Genomic DNA, 27,176 nt, shown 5'->3' with positions numbered 1-27,176 from the left:
CATTTGACTAGTCTTTTCTTTTTTCCTGATAAAGTGTTCAAGTGCTTTTATTTTCTTAAGCCAATTAGAGCTCTTTTATTTATTTTCAGTAGTGAAACACTGTGCACACCACCCATAAATACATAGACATATCAGGCATGCCTATAGAAGTACATCTTACAGATTTACAAAAACCTTTTTTTTTTTTCCTATTTTAATCTTTCAGATTCTTTTTGTTTGTTTTTGAGATGGAGTCTCACTCTGTCACCTAGGCCGGAGTGCAGTGGTGCAATCTTGGCTCACTGCAACCTGTGCCTCCCAAATTGAAACGATTCTTCTGCCTCAGCCTCCCGAGTAGCTGGGATTACAGGTGCCTGCCACCATCCTCAGTTAATTTTTCTATTTTTAGTAGAGATGGGGTTTCGCCAGGTTGGCCAGGAAGGTCTCAAACACCTGACCTCAGGAGTTATCAAATTCTTGATAACCTCTTTCACAACCCTAAGCAGTTGACAGCTAAATAGCCTTAAATTTGCATATTAAAGGAAACAGTTCAGGTGAAAGTCAAACAGCAAAATTTACATTATAAGGTGCGCCGAGAAAAGTCTGGTGTTCTAGAGGGAAATTAAAACAGATTTAATTGCCAATTAAACATAAAAGTATGGAAATTATAAAGGCCTTTTAAATACACACACACATACCTTGTAGCTTTTACTTCAGAACTTTTAGCCATGAAATAAATACAAATTCACCTGGCTTGCAAAAAGAACTTGTTGGATCTAAACAGTGGTTTTTCTCTTAATAGAAAAATAACAGCAGATTGCCGGGCGTGGTGGCTCACACCTGTAATCCCAGCACTGTGGGAGGCCAAAGCGGGCAGATCATGAGGTCAGGAGTTCCAGACCAGACTGGCCAACATAGTGAAACCCCATCTCTACTAAAAATACAAAAAATTAGCCGGGTGTGGTGGCGGGCACCTATAATCCCAGCTACTCAGGAGGCTGAGGCAGGAGAATGGCTTGAACCCGGGAGGCAGAGGTTGCAGTGAGATGAGATTGTGCCATTGCACTCCAGGCTGGGCAACAGAGTGAGACTCCATTGAAAGGAAGGGAGGGAGGAAGGAAGGAAGGAAGGAAGGAAGGAAGGAAGGAAGGAAGGAAGGAAGGAAGGAAGGAAGGAAGATTTAGAGCAGGCAGAGAAGAAAAATAGAGAAAAAGATGACTTAGGAATTCTATAGTTTGCAGGTCAACCTTAGGGCTCTTTTTCCTTAATGTAAATGTGCACAAAGACCATGTTATTTCCATTTTACATAAACTTTGTCAAGTAGAGGTGCCATAAAAGCTACGGAGTGCTCAAAAGGGCGTCATTTTCTTTGTTTTCTCCTCATTCTGAAACCACCTTTGCAAAATTATGACTGAGACAGTGAAAGAGATCTAACTTAACTGACTCCATCTTGCTTCTAACCTCCAAGCTGTCCTTGTTCATTCCTAGGCATAAGCTGAACTAACTTTGGGAGAAACTTAGTTTATAGTTTAAACAAAGACAGTAACAGCCCTTTCCCAAAGCTGACTTCATTCTTGCCTGGGGACTAGATTGCCTTTGTAGGACTAACATTAGCCACAAGATTAGAAATTATGGTTTAGGAGTCACGCAGCTGGAGGCTACAAGATCCTGATCCTCCCTAAACTACTCCTAAGATCAGTGCTTGAGATACTTTGCTGACCCTGCACTTGATGGATCAGCTGGCCCCACCCAGATCAATAAACTGGCCCTCACCCAGTAACTGACTGGGTACACGAAGACAGCTCTGAGTCCCTATGATTTCATCTCTGACCAATCATCACCCCTGGCTCACTGGCTTCCCCCCACCCACCAAGTTATCTTCAAAAACTCTGCTCCCTGCTGGGCATGGTGGCTCACGCCTGTAATCCCAGCACTTTGGGAGACTGAGGCAGGTGGATCACTTGAGGTCAGGAGTTCGAGACCAGCCTGACCAACATGGTGAAACCCCATATCTACTAAAAATACAAAATTAGCCGAGCATGGTGGCACATGCCTGTAATCCCAGCTACTCAAGAGGCTGAGGCAGGAGAATCACTTGAACCCAGGAGGCGGAGGTTGCAGTGAGCCAAGATCATGCCATTGCACTCCAACCTGGGCAACAAGAGCGAAACTCTGTCTCAACAGCAACAACAACTCTAAAACTCTAGTCTCCTGCACCTGCACAGCTGGCTCTGCATGAAATACTCTTTCTCCACTGCAATTCCCCTGTCTTGATGAATCGGCTCTATCTAGGTAGTGGGCAAGGTGAACCCCTTGAGTGGTTACATCCTGAGGGCTGTGTCACAGGCCATGGTTGCTCATATTTGGCTCAGAATAAATCTATTCAAATATTGTACAGAGTTTGACTCTTTTCATTGACAGGTACTTAATTTTTGCTTTCCTTTTAGAAGCACATACAGTGTCAAAGTTCTCTTTGCTACACTTCATTTGTAATGGAAAAAACTCCAGCCTTTTTCCTCTGCAAGCTTGGCTGAGACCAACTAGGGACAGGGCTGATGGTTTTCACAGCTCCCTTCATGGAGAGAAATCACTCCTCTGATTCCTTTGCCAGTCTCCATCTTGACTTGTGAGAAGGGAATAGTGATTCCCTTCCCTGTGGCTCACCTCACAGAGGTCCTGGGGGTGGGGAGCAGGTAGAGAAAAGAGAAGGAAGGATCAGAGTGAACTCATAGGAAAAAGTGCTTTCAAACACTGAGTTCTATAAAAGAGAGGGGGGATAGTGTTCTTTCATCAATGGTATTTCTGCATCGCTGGAACCAAATTGGTTTTTCTCATTTTGAGAGTCTCCTGGTTGTTCCTCCAGCTATTTCTCTACATTCCACACCCCAGGGATGTAAAGGTGAGAGGAAGGGGGTCATATTACATGGCTGGGCACCCGCCATGTGCCAGGCACTTCCGAAGGTGTTCCACGTGCATTGTCTTAATCATGACCTCAGGAAGTAGGAGGCGTTATCCCCCTAAGGTAAATAAGGAAAGTGAGGTTCAGGGAGCTTCACTTTCAATAATGTGTCTGAGGCCACGTAGCTCTAGTAAATGCTGAATTTTGAAGCCAGCTTGGTCTGGATCAAAGCTGTGCTTGAGGCTGGGCACAGTGGCTCACACCTGTAATCCCAACACTTTAGGAGGCCGAGGTGGGAAGATTGCTTGAGCCCACGAGTTTTAGACCTGGGAGGCTTAGGGGGAGGATTGCTTGATCTCAGGAGGTGGAGGCTGCAGTGAGCCAAGATGGCACAACTGCACTTCGGCCTAGGTGACAGAGTGAGACCTTGTCTCAAAAAATTAAATTAAATTAAATTAAAAGCTGTGCTTGAGGCCTGGGCCTCTCAGTGGAGCTGTCTTCTACCTCCTGGGATGGAGAGGGGAAGGGCAGGGGCCTCTGGCTGCCATGACTAGTCCTTCAGGAAAAGCTGCTCTGTTCCCATGCCTGAGCAAACTCAGGCAGCTGTGCCCTTCCCAGCTTCCCGAGGCCCCTGCTCCATCTGAGGCTCATGAGACCTCTTCATTCTCAGCCAGGACTAGCGACTGCTCATGCGCGCACGTGGCCTTGGGTAGGAGGCAGCGTGAGTGGAAACCTTAACTAAAGGGGTGAGTATCTGATGCTGGAATTGCAGATAGTAAGTGAGGTAGAAAGGAAAGGGGAGGGAGGCATTTAGGAAGGGCCTCCTAAGGGCCCTTGAGTCAGGCCTGCAGGCAGCCCCTGGTGTGAGGGCAGGGGGAGGGTACCAAAGTGAAAGCACACACACCCTGGCCTGCTGGGGGTTGCAGAACTGTCAGCCCCAGGGATCTGGGCATGGCCTGGAATCCCCCGAGGAGACTGAAGGAAGGTTGAGGGGTGGGAGGCTGGGATCCTCGTCCCTGGAGTCTGACACTGCTAGACACCTGGGCTTGGGTGGGCCAAAGGCAAGGCCTGACTGTAGCGAGGCAGAGAGGCCCCAAGTACACAGAATGTAAGCAGGCACTCACACCATAGGTGCCTCTCTTGCCTTGGATTCATCCAGGCACTGCCCAGGAGCTCAAGACACAAGGGCAGCCACCCTTACCCACTGCTTATGTGGCATATGGGAATATACAATATAAATATATTCTTATAATTGTATATAATAATGTTTATATATATGTAACACATATAAATGTATATTAATTCAACCCTCACAACTCTTTAAATTATCCTTAGTTGACAGATAAGATGAAAGGCAGAATAGTTGGAACAGACAGTAAGTTTGCCTCACTAATAACTTGTACACAGTCCATACTCTTAACCATGATGCAACACAATTATCACCAACACACACACACACACACACGAAAAAGGCCACCAGGTACTCACCCAGTTTCCTTATCAGGAACCGCCCCACAGCAGATTGGCCACAGCTGTGCCTCTGCCCACGGCCAGCCCTGTGGGATGCAGGTGGGTCTCGTGAGGTCAGGGCCCCTTTTATAGCCCCATCACCACAGCTGGCTCTGTCTCCTGCCACCCACACCAGCTGTCCCACTCGACATGGAGAAGATCCTGATCCTCCTGCTTGTCGCCCTCTCTGTGGCCTATGCAGCTCCTGGCCCCCGGGGGATCATTATCAACCTGGTAAGAGGGTCTTCAGGGGAGGCGCCTCCTGATTCCCCAGATGAAGACTTCCTAAGCTTGGACCTTGACCTCTGATGTCTCCACCTGGACTGGCAGGGGCTGGGAGGAGTGGCATCTTGCATCCCTCTGTTTACTTCCATGTCCTGTCCTATGTCTCTTCCCAGAGGCCACAGGAAAGGCTGATCAGCCCCTCTCCAGCTCCAACTGGAGCATGCTCAGAGCAGCAGCTCAACCTGGCTATAAGGGACCTTTTTTTTTCTTTTTTTTTCTTTTTGAAACGGAGTCTTACTCTGTCACCAGGCTGGAGTGTAGTGGCACAATCTCGGCTCACTGCAATCTCTGCTTCCCGGGTTCAAATGATTCTCCTGCCTCAGCCTCCCAAGAAGCTGGGATTACAGGTGCCTGCCATAACGCTCAGCTATTTTTTGTATTTTTAGTAGAAACAGGGTTTCACCATGTTGCCCAGGCTAGTCTCAAACTCCTGACCTCGTGATCCGCCCACCTCGGCCTCCCAAAGTGCTGGGATTACAGGCATGAGCCACCTCACCTGGCCCTACGAGGGAGCTTTGTAAAAATCCAGAGCCCTGGGCTTCCATCCTGAGAAAATGCTTTGTGCCAATCATTCCAGCTTCTGACTTATGGAGATGCCTCGGAGATGTTTACTCATTCTGTTCTCATAATAACCACTGAGGGAGGTGTTTTCAGAGTCAGCCCTGTCTTCAGACAGAGAGAGGGTGAGCAACCTGCCTGAGGTCACATAGCTGGAAAGTGGTTCAGCTGGGGCCCCACCACTGCCCCACACCACCTCTCCACCATGGGTCTTGGCTGGGAAAGCCCTTCCAGAACGTCCATGCGGTTGAAAGGTTCTGAACTCTCTTAACTTGGGGCCATGGCTGGACTTGGAGGTCCAGGACCCTTGGAGATTATAGATCAGATCTGTTGGGGGAGGAAGGAGTCTTGCAGGGAGATGCAATCTTCACCGCCTCCTTAAAGAGGCGTGGGACCCAGAGTGGTTTGGAGAACTTGTCTAGGGGCCTTGTGTGCACATTCCAAATGGGAACACTGAGGCTTGGGAGGCAGTGACTTGCCCAGAGTCACACAGGAGGTTGGTAGCACAGCCGGTACTAGAACCCAGGGGTCCTGACCCTCTGTGCAGGGCTGCTTCTCTGTCACCGCATGCCCACTTCTCACGTGGGTGGGGGGCACAGAGGCCACCAGACCCAGGGGATGGACTCCTTCACACACATCCCTACCAGGGGAGACACTGTTAGTGGTAGTGTGTGGTGGGTGCAGGTCTGAATGGAGAAGGGACCTGAGGGAGTGGGGCCTGGGCTGACTGGCTGCTCCTGGCAGGAGAACGGTGAGCTCTGCATGAATAGTGCCCAGTGTAAGAGCAATTGCTGCCAGCATTCGAGTGCGCTGGGCCTGGCCCGCTGCACATCCATGGCCAGCGAGAACAGCGAGTGCTCTGTCAAGGTGGGTGCCTGAGGACTTGGCGTGGGTGGGGGAGAATGGGGAGGAGGGCCCTGAACACTTGTGAGTGGGATCAGGGAGGGGGGTCAGCCTGGACACTGAATGTTGAGGAGACGAGAGGGAGGTCGACAGGTGTCAAAGCACTTTCCCATCCCATCATCTCTCTTGACCCTCCCGAGTGACCAGTGAGATGGGTGGGGGTGGGGATTTGTTATCCCCATTTCATGGCTGGGTAAATAGAGGCTCCCCAGAGAGATCAAGCTAGTAAGAGCAAATGAGCCAGAGCAGAGGTCAGAGCTGGGGTCTCCAGGGCCCACGGCACCCCTGGGGAGGCAGGTGGGAGAGGCACTCCCCGAAAACACAGGCTGGCCTACTGGTTCTCTAGGTCAGGCAGGGGACAAGTGATGTCCAAAGTATCTCCCCATAGCCTTGACTCCATTGGCTGTGTCTCTGCAGACGCTCTATGGGATTTACTACAAGTGTCCCTGTGAGCGTGGCCTGACCTGTGAGGGAGACAAGACCATCGTGGGCTCCATCACCAACACCAACTTTGGCATCTGCCATGACGCTGGACGCTCCAAGCAGTGAGACTGCCCACCCACTCCCACACCTAGCCCAGAATGCTGTAGGCCACTAGGCGCAGGGGCATCTCTCCCCTGCTCCAGCGCATCTCCCGGGCTGGCCACCTCCTTGACCAGCATATCTGTTTTCTGATTGCGCTCTTCACAATTAAAGGCCTCCTGCAAACCTTTCCCAGTCTCCTGCATATTCTTTCTGAGTCAGCATCTTCTCTGAAGTTGCATCAGGCCTTTGGTCCACCAGGGCAGGCTTCAGGCAGGTCAGAAGAACAAGGGATGGGTCTGGGGCTGAAGAAGTTGTGGCCAAACAGATTTGAGACGGAAGACAAAGCTGTGAAGGAGGCCCAGCCAGCCTGGGAAACCCTCCATTTCTGGGGAGAAGTCACGCCTACCTGGGATGCCCTCCTTGTCCCTCCGGTTCTCAAAGAGACAAGCGGGCACATGTGCATGCACGCACACACACACACACACACACTTGTGGGTAAGGAGTTTTAATGGCCCATGTTCGTCACCCTGCATCAGAGGCATCAGAGTCCTGGGCTCTCACCTCTTTTCTGGACACAATTCTCAAATATGACAGCTAGCTGACACAACTCATGTGTTAAGGGGTCAGACCACTCTCAATTGCTATGAGCTTACTCTCTGCCAGCAAATGCTCACAAGGGTCCCAGGAGGGAGAATTTCTCATCTCCACTTTATAGATAGAGACAAAGTTTCAGAGAGGAGCTTGCCCAATGTTACATAATCAGAAGATGTTGGCACTCTACCATCTAACTCCACTGCCCTGCTTCTATGATTCCTTTTTTTTTTTTTTTCTGAAACAGAGTTTCTCTCTGTTGCCCAGACTGGAGTGCAGTGGAGTGATCTCTTGGCTCACTGCAACCTCCACCTCCCAGGTTCAAGCGATTCTCCTGCCCCAGCCTCCCCTAGTAGCTGGGATTACAGGCGCCTACCACCACGCCCGGCTAATTTTTGTGTTTTTAGTAGAGACGGGGTTTCATCGTGTTGGCCAGGCTGGTCTCAAACTCCTGACCCCAGGTGATCCACCACCTCAGCCTCCCAAAGTGCTGGGATTACATGTATGAGCCACCGTGCCCGGCCTTATGATTCCTTTTTCTTTCCCAATTATTCACATTAAGAAAAATGGGTGGAAACTGTAAGGAATTTAATTTTGCCTTAATATAAAAATTGTATATCCCCTGGAGCCATCAAACATGAGTTACCTTAGGCAGTACTGGGGTGCCCATCATCCAGGTACGCAGGTGGAAGCTCACTGACCCCTCAGTGGAGATGCTAGAGAGGAGATTCCCACAGAGAGTGAGGGACAGTGAACTGAATGAAACTTCGATGTCGTCCCAGCCCCAGGATCTTGCAGTTTTGTGATCAATGAATCCTTCTGTAACCACAGGCTTATGAGTTAGGATTGCATTCAACTGTAAGTAGCAGAAAAACCCAAGTAATTATGGCTGAAGCAAATAGGAACGTATATTTCTCATGAATCCAAAGCAAAGACACAGGAAGTGCTGGCATTCTTTTGGTGGCTGGTAGCTGTTGACCTTCTCTTCAAGGTTGCCACATGCCTTAGCAGCAGCTCCTGACTTCACGTTCTCACCGTATTCGAAGGCAGGAAGCATGGAGTAGCTGGCAGCTGGGAAGGCGGGAGAAGGAGCAGAGAGTTTCTTCTTGCATACCCTTTTTTTTTTTTTTTTTTTTTTTGAGGCAGAGTTTTGCTCTTGTTGCCCAAGCCAGAGTGCAGTGGCACGATCTTGGCTCCCTGCAACTTCTGCCTCCTGGGTTCATGCGATTCTCCTGCTTCAGCCTCCCGAGTAGCTGGGACTACAGGCGCCTGCCACCACGCCTGGCTGATTTTTTGCATTTTTGGTAGAGACAGGGTTTCACCATGTTGGCCAGGCTGATCTTGAATTCCTTACCTCAGGTGATCCACCTGCCTCGGCCTCCCAAAGTGCTGGGATTACAGGCATGAACCATGGCACCTGGACCATACCCTCTTCTTATCTTTCCTCAGATCCTCAAGGCCGACTTCTCTTCATATCTCAGTGGCTAGAACTAGGTTATCTGACTACCTCTAGCTGCAAGGGACGCTGGGAAAGCAAAGGGAATAAGATCCTTCTCCTGGGGCCAGGTTCATTGATGCCCAAACAATATTGGGTTTCAGTTGGCAGGGAAGGGGGCAATGGCTATTAGGAAACCAGGTAATGGTGTCTGCCACATATGAATTATGTGCTCAACAAGAGGAGCTTTCAATACCTTAACCCAGGAGGGGTCTCAGGCCCTGAGCAGGGCTGAGTCACGCTTCTTGGTGCCACATTCGGTCCTGGAGATCTGCATTCATGTCCCCTTCATGTGTTCACTGAATGACCACAGTGTGCCTGGCACCGTGTTTTGGACTGTGGGGGGCATAAGGAAAATGTCCCTGGTCTTCAAAAGTGAGTAGGGAGTTGGGCTTTGGGCTCTGCAGAAGCAAGTGACCAAGACCCCAACCATTATGTAGCTTGCATTTTATTTCCAACGGCCAGTGCTCCCGTAGACTCTCAATTTCTGCTGCTTTTCAGCATCACACGCCTACACAGCAGAGGCACAGTCTAACCACAGCTCAAGGAACCAGATGGTCCCCACTTACAATGGTTTGACTGACAATTTTTCAACTTTATGATGGTGCAAAAGCAATATGCATTCAGTAGAACATCAATAAATTACATGAGATATATTCGACACTTTATTCTAAAATAGGCTTTGTGTTATTTTTCCCAGCTAATGTAAGCATTCTGATTGAGCACATTTAAGGTAGGCTAAGCTAAGCTATGATATTCAGTAGGTTAGGTGTATTAAATACTTTTTTTTTTTTTGAGACAGGGTCTCACTCTGTGACCCAGGCTGGAATGCAGTGGCATGATCATGGCTCACTACAGCCTTAACATCCTGGGCTCAAGTGATCCTCCCACCTCAGTTCCCCAAGTGCTAGAACTATAGGCGTGTGCCACCATGCCTGGCTAATTTATTTATTTATTTATTTATTTTTGCGGCGGGGGGAAGATGGAGTCTGTCTCTGTTGCCCAGAGTGGAGTGCAATAGTGCGATCTCGGCTCACTGCAGCCTCTGCCTCCCAGGTTCAAGCAATTCTCCTGCCTCAGCCTCCCGAGTAGCTGGGACTACAGGCACATGCCACCATGTCCAGCTAATTTATTTATTTATTTATTTGTATTTTTAGTAGAGATGGGGTTTCACCATATTGCCCAGGCTGGTTGTGAACTCCTGAGCTCAGGCAATCTGCCCACCTAGACCTCTGAAAGTGCTAGGATTACAGGTGTGAGCCTCCATGCCCGGACTTAATTTTTGTATTTTTAGTGGAGATGGGGTTTCACCATGATGCCCACGCTGGTCTTAAACTCCTAGGCTCAAGCAATCCGCCCACCTCAACCTCCTAAAGTGCTGGGATTACAGGCACAAGCCACCACACCTGCCCATTAAATGTATTTTCTTTTTCTTTTTCTATTTTTTTTTTTTTGGAGACAGAGTCTAACTCTGTCACCCAGGCTGGAATGCAATGGCACGATCTCGGCTCGCTGCAACCTCCACCTCCCGGGTTCAAGTGATTCTCCTGCCTCAGCCTCCCGAGTAGCTGGGATTACAGGCATGCCCACCACGCCCAGCTAATTTTTGTATTTTTAGTAGAGACGGGGTTTCACCATGTTGGTCAGGCTGGTCTTGAACTCCTGACCTTGTGATCCGCCTGCTTCAGCCTCCCAAAGTGCTAGGATTACAGGCGTGAGCCCCCGCGCCCGGCCTATTAAACGTATTTTCAACTTATGATATTTTCAACTTAAACAATGTGTTTATCAGGATGTAGCCCCATCGTAAGTCAAGGAGCATCTGTACTTTATTCCCTACAAATCTCTTTGGATTCTGACAATGGCAGCCTCTACCAATGACCACTTTTCCCATAGGGCGGCGGAATCTCCATGGCTTGTGAAGGGGTCTAGAAAATGCCGCTGAAGCATAAAAATTATTTTGAGCAGAAGGCATTTGAAAATGGGCCTTTTTCTTTCTTTCTTTCTTTTTTGAGACAGAGTCTTGCTCTGTCGCCCAGGCTGGAATGCAGTGGTGCGACCATGGCTCACTGCAGCCTCAACCTCCTGGTGCTCAAGTGATCCTCCTGCCTCAGCCTCCTAAGTAGCTAGGACTACATATGCGTGCCACCACCTGGCTATGTTGCTGTTGTTGTTTGTTTTTAGACACGGGGTTTCGCAATGCTGCCCAGGCTGGATGAGAATAGGCTCTTTTCTGAACTCCTTTGTCTGCCTAAATGCAGAGCCCTGCAAAAGAGCTCCATTGTCATAAATCCCCCTCCCAGGAGTTTCTCAAAACCAGGGAAAATTGACTCATTGCTGGAGGGGAGAATAGTTGGCACCACACCTAAACAGTCAGGTCACGAAACTATAATAGCTCCCATCTTTTCTCCTAAGGGCCCATTCATCTTTCCTAAAAATTACTTTTCTATAAGTGTCCTTTCTCCTCCTCCCCTTCTTCTATTGAGATGGTATATAACCCCCAAATTCTAACTTCCTTCTAGAGTCACACTCTTCCATGAACTTCCCTACATTCTGAATAAAAATCGGTCGTTTCTCTTTTATCAGTTTAATTCTCAGGCCTTCAAATACTGAACCTAAGAGGATAGAGGATAAGTTTTCCTCCCCCAACACTTGGAACAAGTTTAATCATGTCAGCAACGTATCTTCCCCAACTCCCTTTCTTTTTTGTTTTTGTTTTTTTTTTTCCGTATGAGGCTAAAAATGTTTATTAAAAAAATTAACAACTTTGTTTTAAAGCATTTTATATTCCTGGATGAAAATATTCAATATTGGAAAAAAGTGAAATTTCAGCCGGGCACAGTGGCTCATGCCTGTAATCCCAGCACTTTGAGAGGCGGAGGCAGGATTGCTTGAGGCCAGGAGTTTGAGACCAGCCTGGGCAACATGGTGAGATCTCCCCCTCCCCATCTCTACAAAAATCTTAAAAATTAGTTAGGCGTGGTAGCGCACACCTGTGGTCCCAGTTACTCAGGAGGCTGAGATGGGAAAATCACTTGAGCCCAGAAGGATGAGGCTGCAGTGAGCTGAGATGGAGCCACTGCACTGTAGCCTGGGTGACAGAGTGAGACCCTGTCTCAAACAAAACAAAATCAAACCATAAAATTTCCTCAAATTAATTTTTTTTTTGAGACAGGGTCTTGCTCTGTTGCCCAGGCTGGAGTGCAGTGGTCCGATCTCGGCTCACTGCAACCTCCACCTCCCAGGTTCAAGCGATTCTCCTACCTCAGCCCCCTGAGTAGCTGGGACTACAGGCATGCACCACCACGCCCGGCTAATTTTTGTATTTTTAGCACAGATGGGGTTTCACCATGTTGGCCAGGCTGGTCTCGAACTCCTGACCTCAGATGATCCACCCACCTCGACCTCCCACAGTGCTGGGATTACAGGCATGAGCCACCGTGCTCGGTCCAGAGCTTTTCAGCATGTAGTCCCATTTGTTTATTTTTGCTATTGTTGCCTGTGCTTTTGGTGTCTTATCCAAAAAATCATTGTCAAGACCAATGTCGTGTAATAGTTCCCCTATATTTTCTTCTAGGAGTTTTACAGTTTCAGGTCTTATATTTAGGTCTTTAATCCATTTTGAGTTTATTTTTGTGTGTGCTATAAGGGTCCAATTCCATTCTTTGGCATGTGAATATCCAGTTTTCCCAACACCATTTATTGAAAAGACTATCCTTTCCCCAAGGTGTCTTCTTGGTGCCCTTGTTGAAACTTAATTGACTGTACAGGCTTGGGTTTATTTCTGGGCTCTGTATTCTCCCCTTCCCCTTCTAACTTCTTGACATTGGGTATCCTTGGGAACTTCTTAGACATTGGGTATCATTGGGTTTCCAGCCTGCCACCTCTCCTTCCGTGGTCATTTCATAGGTTTTCTCTGAATGGGGAGAGCTCACATAACACAATGGAAGTCTGGTTATCTGTCTGATACATTTAGTACAGGGCAGCATATTCTACCAAGGTATGGTTCACATCGTTTTGCTGTGACTTACAAGGGGGCGTTCTAAGTACAACCATAGTTTACCTCCAAACTCCCCAGCCCTTGCATCCTAAGCCCAACATCCTGGAGGGCATGTTTGGCTCAGTTCTGGTGGCTGAATGTGGAACCTTAGGTCCAAAATCTGAAATAATTAACTCCAAAATGTAACCTGAATATAACAGGCACTACTCACAGACAAGTGAGCTAGCATCTAACTCCAAAAGCCTCACCACACACTGAGACTTCCTAAAACTCCACTTGACTCATTCTCTCTCCAACCCCACACCGCAGTCGCTGCTCCAGTCTTTCTTTCTCACTCTTTCCTAGGCTCTCCTTCCTTCCTCTCTTCTTTTCTTGTCCCTCTTTTCTCTTGCCTCCCAGAAGATTCAGATTCAGCACTTTCCAACTGTGTGACCTTGAACAAGTTGCTCAACCCGTTTCCCTACCTGTAAAACAGAGGTGATAACAGGAGAGACCCCACAGGTTTGTTGTAGGATTAAATGAGATCATGTGCGTAAGGCAGCTAGAGCTGCCCCTAACATCTAGTAAGTGCTCAATAAACATCCTCAATTCTTTATACACATGGATATTTTGTGTACCTTCTTTCACATTTCTGAAATTTAAGGTCGTGGAACTGGACTATCGGTGTAAACTGGGCTTCCGGGGGGTAGATTACAGAGTGGGCTGAAGGCAGAAAGGTATTGGGGTGGGAAGGGAGCTTTGGTCTCTTCTGGGGGACTTTCATTCACGCCCCAACTGGGGAAAGACCCCAAGTCCAACAGTGTCCCTTCCTGCTTCCTCCGTCATATCACCTCCCCACCCCCCAGAAACCTGTACCATGCCCACCCCAGCCCGGCCCACCCAGGCCCCAACTCTGTGGGCAGCAAACATTGAAAAAGCTCTTTATTTCAATCACTCCCCCCTTCCCTCCACTCATGGTGGAGGCTCTGGGGAACAGGGTGAACACAGAGCTCTGGGTAGGGAGAAGAGCAGGTGGAGGAGGAGGAGGCGGCAAGAAGGAGGGAGCACTAGAAGAACATTTTCTTAGCCAACTTCTGCCTTCCAATTTTCTGACAACGGCCATAGGCGATGCTAAGCCATTTCTCATTCTTCGAATATATACAAGTCAGGTTCTGCAGGCAGGGACACGCTCTGTATTGGCCAAAGAACACCTGGGAAAGACAGGACTTTGACCTCGACCTTGGCGGCAGCTCTTCCCTGAGCCCCTAAGCCCAGCCCAGCCCAGCTCCAAGGCCCACGTGCTTGCCCACAGCCAGGAGCCAGGGATAAACGACAGCTTGCCAGCTGCTCAGAGTGGCACCTCTGGCTGCCTTCTCCAGGCTGGCTCCTGGATTGTTCAGTGTCCTCCCAGCTCCAGCCCTTGTAACCCTGCCTGTCACTGACCCATCTGCCTGTCCTAAGTCCATGGACACACCATCGCAGGACCTCTATGTCTTGTCTTTAAATCCTTCCATGGGCAAATCAACTCCCTCCCCTACACACCCAGCTCAGAGGCTGCCTCTGCCCATCCTCCACCAGGAACACCCAGGGCCACAGCAGAACTCCTGAGCTGGATGAAGACGGGGCTCTGGGGCAGAGGCTGGACCTAGCTGTGCCCATTTACTGTACTACTTTCGGAATTTGCTGAGAAGACCCCTGGAGAATGTGAACCCACATTAGAAAGTGAAACATCGCCTTCCCGCCCCAATCCAGGATTCCAAGACCCTAGGGTGGGCTACCATATTGGTTCCGTCCACAGGCTCCCCCAGAAGGCTTGGAGGTGCAGTCCCACGGGGGAATTCCAGGCTCCGGGGCATTTCCGCCCACCTACCCTTCTTTCCTCCCCAGGAATCTGGGCCCGCCCTGGCTCCCACTTCCCCTGGATCCCCTCTGGCTCCCCCCGGGCGGCGATACCCACCTGCGTTTGACACAGACTGCCCTCGGACCCCTTCTCCGCGCAGTGCGACTCGCAATTGTCTGGAGCACGTCGGCAGCACCCAGTCTCGCAGTCCTGGTTCCGGATGCAAGACTCCTTGAGCTCCTGCAGGGAGGGACACGGCACCGCCAGGCTCCACCGCCCGCCTTCCGCCCTCACCGCCCCGCCTGGGGCTTTCTCCCTACGGGGCTCCTCCCCAGACTGTGCTCCCACCATCAGTTCTGGCTCCTGCCAGGCAGGGTGGTCTCTACGTGGGGGCCGGGGTAAGTCTGTGCAGACGGTGGGTGCCTGGAGGGGACTGAACAGTTTTTAAAAGGTTTACTCTTGGTGCCCTCAACATAGGCTGCTTCTCATACACACCAGGGTGGTCTAGACTTTCCTGTCTCTCTCTTGCACTTCATTCTGCTGCAGAGCCTTCTCGCCCCAAAACTCATACTCACCCTTTCACCTGTGCCTGATGGTCACCTACATGCATTCCCACCGCCCCTCCCCCTACACACATCAATGACCTCCACCCAGTATTGGGGCTTAGGACAGTAATTAACATTATTGATCACAGCCACCCATCATCTCTGACAATTTCAACAGTCATTCAACAGGCAAATACTGAGCACCTACTGTGTGCCAGGCACTGTTCCAGGCACTGGGAATACAGCTGGGAACAACAAAAACAGAAATCCCTGTCCACCTGCAGCTGACATTCCAGAGCAGCACTGTCCAACAGAGCTTCTGCAGTGATGAAAATGTGCTTTTTCTGCTCTGTCCAATAGCCACTAGCCACTACTGAGCACTTGAAATGTGGTAGTGCAACTGAGGAGCTGAATTTAAATTTTTTTTCTTTTCTTCTTTTTTTTTTTTTTTTTTTTTTTTTTGTGAGATGGAGGCTTGCTTCCATCGCGCAGGCTGGTGTGCAGTGGCGTGATTTCGGCTCACTGCAACATCCACCTCCTGGGTTCAAGCAATTCTCCCGAGTAGCTGCGATTACAGCCGTGCGCCACCATGCCTGGCTAATTTTTGTATTTTTAGTAGAGACGGGGTTTCGCCATGTTGGCCAGGCTGGTCTCGAACTTCTGACCTCAGGTGATCCACCCGCCTCGGCCTCCCAAAGTGCTAGGATTACAGGCATGAGCCACCGCGCCCAGCCCTCTTTCTTTCCTTTCCTTTTTTTTTTTTTTTTTTTGACAAGGTCTCACTCTGTCACCCAGGCTGGAGTGCAGTGGTGCAATTATGGCTCACTGTAGCCTCAACCTCTAGGTTCAAGCAATCCTCCTGGCTCAGCCTCCCGTGTAGCTGGGACCACAGGCACACACCACCATGCCCAGCTAATTTTTTTATTTTTTGTAGAGATGTTACAGGTAGTCAGACAGGCAGGAGCGGGGTAGGAGAGGGCTCTCCCCCACCCACCAGGAATGTCAGGTGATGGTTCAACAGTTATCACATTGCCTCTCTAAAAATGATAATTTGGCAGCTAGGCTCCAGGGAGAGACAGGCTCCTAATGGTCCACAGCTGTTAACATTAAAGTGTCCATTGAAAGCAGGGGCCAGAGAGAAGCAAAAAGGGCTTCCAATAAAATCTCAGGTGTTGGGTGAGTGAGCCCGGGGAATGCACATTAAGAGAAAAAATGGAGGAGTATGAATTTCCGGGGACAGGGCCAGGCATGGTGGCTCATGCCTGTAATCCTAGCACTTTGGGAGGCCAAGGCGGGCAGATCACGAGGTCAGGAGATCGAGACCATCCTGGCTAACACGGTGAAACCCCGTCTCTACTAAAAATACAAAAAATTAGCTGGGCGTGGTGGCGGGTGCCTGTAGTCCCAGCTACTCGGGAGGCTGAGGCAGGAGAATGGCGTGAACCCGGAAGGTGGAGCTTGCAGTGAGCTGAGATTGCACCACTGCACTCCAGCCTGGGTGACAGAGCGAGACTCTGTCTCAAAAAAAAAAAAAAAAAAGAATTTCCAGGGGCACACTCCACAGGAAAAGGGAAGAAAGCCTCAGATGGGCATGCGTACAACTTCCTAAACACCCTGCATGTGCTCACTTCCCAAGGGTAAGGAGGACACTGCGCATGTGGTCAGCTCACCCTAAGGGAAGAATCAGGGGAGAGAGGCACACGACACTGGAGGCAGGCAAGACTGTAAAGGGCTAGGACCAAGGTTAACACTGCACTTGCCCTTCAAGTTGCCCACTTGGGACTCTTCCAAGTGTACTTTCCATTCTTTCCTGCTCTAAAGCTTTTTAATAAACTTCCACTCCTGCTCTGAAACCTGCCTCAGTCTCTTTTTCTGCCTTATGCCCTCAGTCGAATTCTTTCTTCTGAGGAGGCAAGAATTGAGGTTGCTGTAAATGCATACAGATTCATTGCCAATAACTCAGATACCTTGCACCAGTAAGAGACAGGAGTCTCGCTTTGTTGCCCAGGTTGGTCTCGAACCCCTGGGCTCAAACAATCCTCCCACCTTGGCCTCCCAAAATGTTGGGATTACAGCCATGAACCACCATACCTGGCTTGAATTTTAAATTTTGTTGAATTTTAATCAATTTAAATCTAAGTAACTATATGTGGCTAGTGTAAACCAAAAATAAAATTTGAAGCCTCCCACCACCACCAATCCACAGCCATCTCAGTGGACTCCTTCCTTGGCCAGGGCACTCTAAAATTTAACCTGAAAGACTGGTTCAGGCCATGACAGGAAGTGGGGGTTGGACATGCCTCATTAATACCCCTCCAGCATTAACATTAACAAAGACCTTAAGTCTGATCACAAACATGTACAATCTATTTTCTAAGAAGCCTATTACTGGAGGCTTCATCTGCATGATAAAACCTTGCTCTCCACAACCCTTATCTTAACCCAGACATTCCCTTCTGCTGATAATAGCTGTTCAACCAACTGCCAATCAGAATTTGTTTAAATCTACCTATGACCTGGAATGGAAGTCATGCCCCCCACTTCAAGTTGTCCCACCCTTCCAGATCGAACGAATGTAAATCTTACAGGTACTGATTGATATATTATGTCTCCCCAATGTGTATAAAAGCAAGCTATACCCCAAAAAACAAAAAACAAAAAAAAAAAGCAAGGTGCACCCCGGCCACCTGAGGCTGTATCACGGGTGTGTCCCTAACCTTGGCAAAATAAACTTTCTAAATTGACTGAGACCTGTCTCAGATATTTTGGGTTCACACTAGTAACTGAACTATTGGACACGCACAGCTCTAGAGAGGGAAGACAGGGAAGAGATACATAAGTGAAATGATACGGTGTCACAGAAAAAACATTGAGCAAAATAAGTCAGATTTTTTTTTTTTTTTTTTTTTTTTGGAGATAGAGTCTCGCCGTCGCCCAGGCTGGAATGCAGTGGCGCGATCTCGGCTCACTGCAAGCTGTGCCTCCTGGGTTCACGCCATTCTCCTGCCTCAGCCCCCTGAGTAGCTGGGATTACAGGCACCCGCCACCATGCACGGCTAATTTTTTTTTGTATTTTTAGTAGAGACAGGGTTTCACTGTGTTAGCCAGGATGGTCTTGATCTCCTGACCTCGTGATCCACCTGCCTCGGCCTCCCAAAGTGCTGGGATTACAGGCATGAGACACCGCGCCCAGCCCCCCCCTTTTTTTTTTTTGAGACAAAGTCTCACTCTACTGCCCAGGCTGGAGTGCAATGGCACTTTCTTGGCTTAGTTCAACCTCTGCCTCCCGGGTTCAAGCAATTCTCCTGCCTCAGCCTCCCAAGTAGCTGGGATTATAGGCATGCGCCACCACGCCCAGCTAATTTTGTATTTTTAGTAGAGATGGGCTTTCACCATGTTGGTCAGGCTGTTCTTGAACTCTTGACGTCAGGTGATCCACTTGCCTCGGCCTTCCAAAGTGTTAGGATTACAGGCGTGAGCCACTGTGCCTGGCCCAGATTTTTTTTTAAAAGTACATACTGTGTGATTTCATCATACAAAGTTCAAAACTAATCTATAATAATGGAAGTCAGGAGACAGTTGCCTTTGGTGCTATTGACTAGGAGAGTAAGAGTGAGCCTTTTGGGGTAATGAAAATGTCCTATATCTTGTTCTGATGGTAGTGATGAGGGGGTCTGCATAGATTCAAATCCATTGATTTCCATGTAAACTCAAGATCTGAGCACCTAGTAAGGTGTGATTTTTACCATATATGTTATATACATAACAATAAGTAATATTTATATTATATATGTATAATCCTATTATGTATGATTATGTGCTATAAAGAAAATAAGGCAGGAAAGGAGGATTGGCTATAGCCGCCTCCCGGCCTCCCTGCTTCCATCCTTGCCAGTGACCTCCCCCAGGTACCCCCTCACCATCCCCACTCTCACTTCCACCTCCCCAACCTCCTCAAGTCAGTTCTTCCCAGAATAGCTAGAGGAGTCTTTTTTAAAAGATAATTCCCACAATGCCATTCTCTGGATTCAAAGCCATCACTGGGGCTCTGAATCCACACCTGGCCTGGCCCCAGGGCATTTGCGCTTGCTGGCCCTCTGCCCAGAGCACCCTGTTCTGCACTCTTTGCCTGGCTGCCTCCCCCTCCTGCCTCAGGCTGAAGACTTCCTGGACACCAGCAGAGCAGTCCCCATCACCTGGTTGTACTTTGTTCACAACACTTATGACTCTCTGAAATCATCTTATTTATATGTTTAAAAATAATTTCCCCCTGCTAGCAACCTCAGCTCTGGGACGTGGATCTTCTGCTCTCATGTTCACTGCTATATTTCTTAGCCCCCTTGGACTAAAGTCCTTACACATTGCAGGTGCTGAATGCATAACTGTTGAATAAATGAGAATATTGTAACTGTGTTCTATTTATCTCTCTGAGCTCATCTCCCATGATTTCCACTCTCTCTTACTCCTCTTTGCTATTCCTTGAATATGCCAGCACATTTCCACCCCCGGACCTTTGCCCTGGCTGTTCCCTCCACCTTGAATGCTCTTCTCCCAGAGACCTGCCTGCTTTGCCCGTTAGGAAGGACTTCCCTCCCTTTAGGTCTTTGCTAAAATTTCACATTCTTAGTAAACTCTTCCCTGAGCACCCCATTTAAAACTGCAAACCCTGGCCGGGTGCGGTGGCTTACGTTTGTAATCCTAGCACTTTGGGAGGCCAAGGCAGGTGGATTGCTTGAGGTCAGGAGTTCAAGACCAGCCTGACCAATACGGTGAAACCCTGTCTCTACTAAAAATACAGAAAAAAAAAAAAAATTAGCTGGGCGTGGCAGTGGGTGCCTGTAATCTCAGCTACTTGGGAGGCTGAGGCAGGGGAATCGCTTGAACTCAGGAGGCTAAGGTTGCAGTGAGCCGAGATTGCCCCACTGCACTCCAGCCTGGGTGACAAAGCAAGACTCTGTCCCAAACAAAAAGAAAAAGAAAAAGAAAAAACACCTGCAAACCCTTCTCACACCACCACTCCCACAGCTCGATTCTTATTTTCCCTTTCCTTGCTTATCACCTGAGATAGATGCTATGATTAATAGCATCTATTGTAATGTTTTACTTCTTTGCCTCACACACTAGAGTGACAGCTCTACAAGGGCAAGGATTTTTATCTTTCTTGCTCACAGCCCTATCACTAAATGTAGAAAAATAATTTACATAGGTGCTCAATAAAAATGTGTTGCATGAGTGAATATCTGTCTCCCTTACCACATGTGCGCATGGGCAGGGGGGCTCTCTCACATTCACCTCTGTGGCAGCAGCACCTGGCACTGCCCTGGCACAGCTTCCAGGACCAGGTTGTTCTCTCTTTCCTCCGAGACATCTTCCACCCAACACTCCCTGCTGCCCCCACTTCTGGCCTTCTCCCACACTAGCCCCCATGCCCGCTCACCTCCCCAAATAGTACAGGCCTTAGGACAGTGGAGGGGGAGGTGACTGCACTCTCCAGCTTTCTTACCAAAAGGTTGTATTTTGTTGGAGAAAGTGAGCCCCTGGTGAGGAGGAAGAGAAAGAAGAGAAGGAACAGCAGCAGCAGCCATTGGGGTAGCATCATGGCCCACAGGTCGTGGTGGCTTTTCTAGGGTCCAGCGAAATATCCTGCACACCGACCATGTGGGCGTCCTCCCAGCTGTGGGAACACCATGTAAAACCAGCACCCAACCTCGTCAGAATTTTCCCATCCTGCACAAAACTCAGGCTAGGCCAATCAGCAAATTCCACCACAATAATTAGTTCAGGCAGACTAAGCCAATCCAATCAGAACCGATCTTAGGATGTTTGCTGAAAATTGTGGAACAGAGATGTTTTCTTTCTCTGAAAGGCACAGTATTGATGTACATGGTGGATTTGTGGTTAAGAGCCTGGCCTCTGGGGCAGGATTGTCTGGGTTCAAGTCTCAGTTCCAACCCTTACTTTAGGAGCCTCGATACCCTGTTTGTAAAATAGGGATAATTATAACACCTACTATAGCCCTGTTGTGACAAAAAGATGAGTCAATACAGTTAAGAAAGCACTTTGGGCCAGGCGCAGTGGCTCATGCTTGTAATCCCAGCACTTTGGGAGGCTGAGGCAGGAGGATCACTTGAGCCCAGGAGTTTGAGACCAGCCAGGGCAATACAGTGAGGCCCTGTCTCTATTAAAAAAGAAAAAAAGAAAAAGAAAAAAAATTGGCCGGGCATGGTGGCACACACCTGTAGTCCCAGTTACTTGGGAGGCTGACGTGGGAGGATCTTTTGAGCCCAGGGGGTTGAGGCTGCAGTACGCTGCGATCGAGCCACTGCACTCCAGCCTGGGTGCTGTCTTAAATTTTTTAATTAAATGAAAAAGAAAGCACTTTGCACAGTGTCTGGAACATAGGAAGTGCTCAATAAATCCTACCTGTTATTAGGTGACACCTGGAGTGTTTGTGACTACTGGGAAGGAATTCAGCCTGAGAGCTGCTGGCTCTGGCCCTACCTAAGGGTTGCCTGACCTCTGGACTTTCATTTCCGATCACCAGTAAATCCCCTCCTCACCTAGACCAATTTGGGGTGGTTTTTAAAATACTTGCAGCAGAAAGAGGCCTCACTGCTACCCCAATGATATGACCTAGGGCAAGTCATGTCGCTTCTCTGGGCCTCAGTTTCTTTGTCCATGCAGTGAACCGACAATACCTGAGACAGCGGAGGCATCCATGCACCAGGTCCCTTTCCCACCACAGGCATTTCTGCATTTATACTTTGCACATTCTCACCAACTCTCTAATGACCTCTACCCTTTTGTGCCCCACAACCCGCCCCGCAAAACATTCAGATGCCTCCACCTAGTCTCTCCCTACCACACACCCCTCCATAGGCACCCCAACATACACTCTCCAGGTACATTCCTCAATCCCGTCTCTCCCACACAGCCCTCCAACCAGAGAATCAGCCCTTTCCCAGACCCAGCCCCTGCTCCACCACACCCTCCCTGTGCCATTCCCTTCCTGCAGTTCTACCCTGACCTCCGGACAGGGCCAAATCCCATTAGAAGCTCATGCATGCCTCCAGTCTCCCCTTTTGCCTGCCCCCTGGACTGGTACAATCTCCACCAGGTCCCCTCGCCCAGAAAGTACAGACAGAGGCCAAGGACAGGAAGTGACTTTAATGTCTCAGGAGCTGGATTTGGAGCAAGTTGGTGCCACCCAGGGCCTACGGCCCCAAGGGAGCAGTGACCAGCCTGCATCTTCCTCTAAATCATATGGCACCGGCGGGAACACATCAAGTCCTTGGATATGCACGTCAAGCCCATCCGGCAAGGGCAGATGATGTTGGTAGCTCCCTTGGTCTGCAGGGAGTGGGTATGAGAATTGGGAGTCACCAGGATGCAGGAAGGATGGGGACTTAAACTTCTTGGGGACCAGAACCAAGAGTACCAGGCCTGGAGTAAGACAGACCTGGGCTGTCTCTACAGCTTATAACTGCGTGACCTTCAGCAAGTCAATGAACCTCTCCAGCTCGGTTTCCTCATCTGTCAAATGGGGACAGTAATAGTAACCCCCCTCATAGGGTTGTTGTGAGGACTAAATGAGATAGAGCAGATCAAGTGGTGATAATAAAAATACCCTTTAGGCCATGCGCGGTGGCTCACCCCTGTAATCCCAGCGCTTTGGAAGGCCGAGGCGGGTGGATCACCTGAGGTCAGGAGTTTGAGACTAGCCTGGCCAACATGGTCATGGACTAATAATATAAAAATTAGCACATGCCTGTAATCCCAGCTACTCCAGAGGCTGAGGCAGAGGAATTGCTTGAACCCAGGAGGTGGAGGTTGCAGTGGGCCAAGATCACGCCATTGCACTCCAGCCTGGGCAATAAGAGCAAAACTCTGTCTCAAAAAATAAAAAAAATAAAAACCCTCTAGCCACTTCAGCTGTAGGGTCAGGCCATGGTAGGGGCCCTGCTGCTTCCTTAGGGCATTGGCAACTCCCCACACAGGGACATAGAGGCTGGGACCATCCATCCTAGAAAGGTTTGGGCCTAGGGCCAGGTGGGCAGGAACAGGGCGTACTGAGCATTCTGCTCCCTGCATTCCTAAAAGCGAGTGACAACCATGCTGGACTGCACACTCTCCTTGCCAGGACCACATAATCTTCCCAACAGCCTGGTGGGGTAGGTACTTTAGCCTCTCCTTGTAGATGAGGAAACTAAGGCTCAGAGAGCCATGATGACCTGCTTGAGGTCACAAAGATAGGGTGTGGAAAAGTCAGGATTTAAACTCAGGTCCAACTCCAAAGCTGTGGTCCTGCCACTGCAGTGCCATGCTCCTCTCAAGAAATCATGTCACTGTGGCAGGGAGATGGGGACTAGTAAGGGGAAGGTCATTTCCTACTTACCCTGCCTCAGTGATGTGAGAGAAGAGATATTCATTCATTCAACAAGCATTTATTGGCCGGGCGCAGTGGCTCATGCCTATAATCCCAGCACCTTGGGAGGCCGAGCCAGGTGGATCACCTGAGGTCAGGAGTTCAAGACCGGCTTGGCCAACATGGCAAAACCCCATCTCTACCAAAAATATGAAAATTAGCCAGGCATAGCGGTGCACCCCCGTAATCCCAGCTACTCGGGAGGCTGAGGCACGAGAATCACTTGAACCCAGGAGGCAGAGGTTGCAGTGAGCCGAGATCATGCCATTGCACTCTGGCCTGGGTGACAGAGTGAGACTCCATCTCGAAACAAACAAACAACAATAAGCATTTATTGAGCACCTACTATGTGCAGATACTAAGCTGGGGGTAGGTGCTTCGTAGATGAATATGATGCAATCCCTGCCCTTGAAGAGTTCCAACCACTGGGAGAGGCAGAGAAAAGACATGGCCAGTTAGGGAGATACATGGTCTGCTGAGGGTCTGACCCCAGGGTACAGGAGCTCCAAGGAGGGAAGCCTTCTCAGAGGAGGTGGCTGAAGTTGTTTTGCACCATGAGTAGGAGTTTGCCAAGTGGAGAAGAAGGGCACTCCAGACAGAGGTGAAAAAACAGGTGGGGCCAGGTGTTTTTTTTTAACCTCCCTGCCCGCTTCTCTACTTGCCAGAAGTTGCCCCATACTAGGGCCTCACCTGGGGCAAGCAGATCATGGTTATTCTGGCCCTGGGGGCACAGAAGGCTCCACCGGAGTCCAAGTCCATGAGGCAGCAGCCACTGTAGCACTCAGAGTGGTGGAAGCACCTGTCTGTGATTTTCTGTGGGGACAGGCAGAATGTCTGCCAGGCTGGGAGCAATCCCTGAGTCGTGTGGGCGGGTAGGGGAGGGTTCCCACCATTGCCAAAGAGCCCAGGGATCCAGGAGAAGTCATGAGGTTGTCACCCCTGGGGGGGCTGGTTCCCCCCCAGACCCACCCCGGCCCCTCAGCAGGACCCAGGGCAGCAGAGGAGAGGAGGAGAGGGGGATTAGCACTTTTCCCTCGGCCTCTCCTTTCCTGGACCCCCCTCACCTCCATGAGTCCCATAGGGTGTGTACTCTTAAGTCCCATTTTGCGGGGCAGGGTTGGGGGGATGAGAATGAAGGGGCTGCGGGCTCGAAAAAGAGGGAGAGAAAGAGGAGAAAAGGGGAGAGCCCTCGTGCCTGGAAGAATCACTAGACAGTGAGAGGAGGTGGAGGAAGAGGAGGAGAAACCAGAGCAGGCAGGGTGGGTTACTGTGAGCAGTTTGGGGAGGGAAGCGAGCCCAGGACTGAGGCCATCGGAAGGGGCACGGGAGGGGGAGGTGGAGGGAGCGAGGGTGCTGGTCATAGGCCAATTTCTCTCCCCTCTGAGGCCACCAGGGGAAAGTGAAGCGGCTTTTGAAGTCCGTCTGAGGATGCCCCAGGCTACCCGTCTGGGTGTGGTTCCGGACCCACCTCTCCCTTTCAGGCTGCCCGGCGCCTTCGGGCTCCAGTGCCCCGGCGGCGGGGCCACCCTCTCCTGCGGTCGCGGCCGGCTGGGCGCGCTCCCCGGCTCACCTTTTTATATTGCGGAAGCGCGCTCCAGAGGGGCAGCACCGCCCCCGACAGGACCCCCGCCACGAGCGCCAGGGCTGCGGCCATGGGCCTGGGCGGCAGAGCAGCGGCGGGGTTCCGAGGGGCCGCGGGATAAAAACTCTTCCCCGGCCACGTGACCCGGCGCCCCAGGCCACCCCCGCGGAGGAGGGGCGTGGAGGGCGAGGACGCCTGCGGAAGGGAAGGAGGGAGGAAAGGCGCTCAGGCTCGCACGGGCGGAATTCCAGACTGTAGGGGCCCTGGGAGCCTCCATACGTGTTACTTCCAAGTAGAAGCTTGAAACTGTAAGATAAAACTCTATTTTTATTGTATTTATTTATTTTACAGACGGAGTCTCGCACTGTCGCCCAGGCTGAAGTGCAGTGGTGTGATCTCGGCTCACTGCCATCTCTGCCTCCCAGGTTCAAGTGATCCTCCTGCCTCAGCCTCCCGAGTAGCTGGGACTACAGGTGTGCGCCACCACGCCCAGCTAATTTTAAAAATTTCTGTAGAGACGGGGGTCTCCCCATGTCGCCCAGGCTGGTCTCTAACTCCTGGCCTCAAGTGATGGTCCTGCTTCAGCCTCCCAAAGTGCTGGGATTACAGGTGTGAGCCACCGCACCTGGCCTCAAAACTTTATTTTTATAAACGGCACAAAACATATATGCCGAAATAAAAAGAGCTTCCTTCCTGATGTTGATTCTCTGTCTGCCCTTGCAGCCCCAGATTCTCCCCTTACCTTCGGGATAATCCAGCCCCACCCTCTGGGCTGCTCACTCCCGCTGCAGGCCCCATTCTGCTCTTCTGTAAGAACCAGGAGGTGGGACAAGATGGTCTCTAAGTCTTAAATCTCTTGCAGTCCTAATCATTCTATTAATTGTCTAAGGATTTGTCTGTGAATTGTGTGAAAGTCAAGATGTGGGGGCAAAATGGAGAAGTGGGAAGAGAAGAAAACTCAGAATAGGGAGGAGGGTTAAGGGAGAGCTAGAGCTGCACAGAGCAATCCTAGAACCGGGAGAGGCAGGCCTTCCTCAGGACTTCCCTATGGATGAAGCTTCCACCTCACCCCACCTGCCTGCTTCTGCTTTTTTTTAATTTCTATTTTTTTAAAAAAATTTGTATTGTTAATATTTGTTATAGAGACAGGTTGTCCTTATGTTGTCCAGGCTGGTCTTGAACTCATGGGCTCAAGAGATCCTCCTGCCTTGGCCTCCCAAAGTGGTGGGATTACAGACGTGAGCCACCACTCCCAGCCTGCTTCTGCTTTTGAAGTTTCGCTTAAGAAATGAACCGAGGAATCCTGTCTTGGTGGGAAATAACAGCCAAGAATAACAGCCCCCACCACACTCAGAGGGCCCTGTATCCATTATTTCCGTGAACCCTCCCTGTATTAACACTAGCTGTCACAGAGTAATTAACACTGGCTGTAACAACAGAACTGCTGGAATTTCGTGGCTTGGCACAATAATGCTTTATGTAAAGTCTGATTTGGGGCAAGAGACCCTTCTTCCATCCTGTAGCCATCTATAAGACTGGCCTCTGGCTGGGCATGGTGGCTCATGCATGTATTCACAGCACTTCAGGAGGCCAAGGTGAGAGGATCTGTTGTTGTTTTGTTTTTGTTTTTTTTTGTTTGTTTTTGAGACAGAGTCTCACGCTATTGCCCAGGCTGGAGTGCAATGGCACAATCTTGGCTCACTGCAACCTCCACAAAGTGCTGGGATTACCAGTGGGAGTCACCATGCCCGGCCGAGAGGGTCTCTTGAGCTCAGGAGTTCAAGGCCAGCCCTGGGCAATATAGTGAGACCTCATCGCTACAAAAAAAATTTAAGAAATTAGCCAGACATGGTGGCACATGCATGTAGTCCTGGCTACTCGGGAGGCTGAGGCTGCAGTGAGTTATGATTGTGCCACTGCACTCCAGCATGGGCAACAGAGTGAGACCCTGTCTCAAAAAAAAAAAAAAAAACTAGCGTCCAAGGTCTCCATGGAAGACCTGCCTTCTCCACTCACAAACCACCTGCTGGAACTAGTCACATGATCCCAACCCTCTAACCTTCT

General features: G+C 49.8%; 3 protein-coding genes across 7 annotated transcripts; 1 reads left to right on the top strand and 2 right to left on the bottom strand.

Annotated features, from left to right (window-relative positions):
• The first annotated feature begins 4,502 nt into the window (after positions 1–4,502).
• Positions 4,503–6,846, top strand: CLPS (colipase). 2 transcript variants are annotated; one of them, XM_003950815.2, is made up of 4 exons: positions 4,503–4,621; positions 4,922–5,019; positions 5,975–6,097; positions 6,551–6,846. In XM_003950815.2, the coding sequence occupies exons 2-4, from the start codon at positions 4,978–4,980 to the stop codon at positions 6,680–6,682; spliced, it is 297 nt and encodes a 98-aa protein (XP_003950864.1). In that variant the 5' UTR covers positions 4,503–4,621; positions 4,922–4,977; the 3' UTR covers positions 6,683–6,846. The 2 variants fall into 2 exon arrangements, with proteins under 2 accessions (XP_003950864.1, XP_527612.1); XM_527612.6 differs by lacking the exon at positions 4,922–5,019 and having other exon boundaries at positions 6,551–6,685.
• A 975-nt stretch (positions 6,847–7,821) lies between these two features.
• On the bottom strand, positions 7,822–20,806 carry CLPSL1 (colipase like 1). Of its 2 annotated transcripts, none has more exons than XM_024356995.1 (3): positions 20,609–20,806; positions 14,678–14,800; positions 7,822–8,320 (listed from the first exon to the last, which is right to left on the bottom strand). In XM_024356995.1, exons 1-3 carry the CDS (start codon positions 20,702–20,704, stop codon positions 8,273–8,275), a joined length of 267 nt encoding a protein of 88 aa, XP_024212763.1. In that variant the 5' UTR covers positions 20,705–20,806; the 3' UTR covers positions 7,822–8,272. The 2 variants fall into 2 exon arrangements, with proteins under 2 accessions (XP_024212763.1, XP_001172513.1); XM_001172513.5 differs by lacking the exon at positions 7,822–8,320 and adding an exon at positions 13,648–13,931.
• Positions 20,807–22,257: 1,451 nt separating this feature from the next.
• CLPSL2 (colipase like 2) lies at positions 22,258–25,282 on the bottom strand. Of its 3 annotated transcripts, XM_009451125.3 has the most exons (4): positions 25,101–25,282; positions 24,221–24,343; positions 23,877–23,955; positions 22,258–22,455 (listed from the first exon to the last, which is right to left on the bottom strand). In XM_009451125.3, the coding sequence occupies exons 1-4, from the start codon at positions 25,182–25,184 to the stop codon at positions 22,280–22,282; spliced, it is 462 nt and encodes a 153-aa protein (XP_009449400.1). In that variant the 5' UTR covers positions 25,185–25,282; the 3' UTR covers positions 22,258–22,279. The 3 variants fall into 3 exon arrangements, 2 of the variants coding, with proteins under 2 accessions (XP_009449400.1, XP_003311311.1); XM_003311263.5 differs by lacking the exon at positions 23,877–23,955 and having other exon boundaries at positions 25,101–25,274; XR_001718692.2 differs by lacking the exons at positions 22,258–22,455; positions 23,877–23,955; positions 25,101–25,282 and adding an exon at positions 24,999–25,088 and having other exon boundaries at positions 24,281–24,343.
• Positions 25,283–27,176: the final 1,894 nt, after the last annotated feature.

Source organism: Pan troglodytes, chromosome 5 (genome assembly GCF_028858775.2).
Source record: "Pan troglodytes isolate AG18354 chromosome 5, NHGRI_mPanTro3-v2.0_pri, whole genome shotgun sequence".
In the NCBI taxonomy this organism is placed as follows: Eukaryota; Metazoa; Chordata; class Mammalia; order Primates; family Hominidae; genus Pan; species Pan troglodytes.
This window is presented reverse-complemented; position numbering and strand designations above follow the sequence as displayed.

Excerpts from the sequence above, each read along its gene's own strand:
- CLPS (XM_527612.6), top strand. The coding sequence starts at position 4,538 with ATGGAGAAGATCCTGATCCTCCTGCTTGTCGCCCTCTCTGTGGCCTAT. Across the intron at positions 4,622-5,974 it reads GGGGGATCATTATCAACCTG|GAGAACGGTGAGCTCTGCAT; the intron begins GTAAGAGGGTCT and ends TGCTCCTGGCAG. Across the intron at positions 6,098-6,550 it reads ACAGCGAGTGCTCTGTCAAG|ACGCTCTATGGGATTTACTA; the intron begins GTGGGTGCCTGA and ends GTGTCTCTGCAG.
- CLPSL1 (XM_001172513.5), bottom strand. The coding sequence starts at position 20,704 with ATGATGCTACCCCAATGGCTGCTGCTGCTGTTCCTTCTCTTCTTTCTC. Across the intron at positions 14,801-20,608 it reads CAACAAAATACAACCTTTTG|GAGCTCAAGGAGTCTTGCAT; the intron begins GTAAGAAAGCTG and ends CCCTCCCTGCAG. Across the intron at positions 13,932-14,677 it reads GCAGTCTGTGTCAAACGCAG|GTGTTCTTTGGCCAATACAG; the intron begins GTGGGTATCGCC and ends TGTCTTTCCCAG.
- CLPSL2 (XM_009451125.3), bottom strand. The coding sequence starts at position 25,184 with ATGGCCGCAGCCCTGGCGCTCGTGGCGGGGGTCCTGTCGGGGGCGGTG. Across the intron at positions 23,956-24,220 it reads CCATGATCTGCTTGCCCCAG|TGGTTGGAACTCTTCAAGGG; the intron begins GTGAGGCCCTAG and ends TGCCTCTCCCAG. Across the intron at positions 22,456-23,876 it reads CAGCTTAGTATCTGCACATA|ACCAAGGGAGCTACCAACAT; the intron begins GTAGGTGCTCAA and ends CACTCCCTGCAG.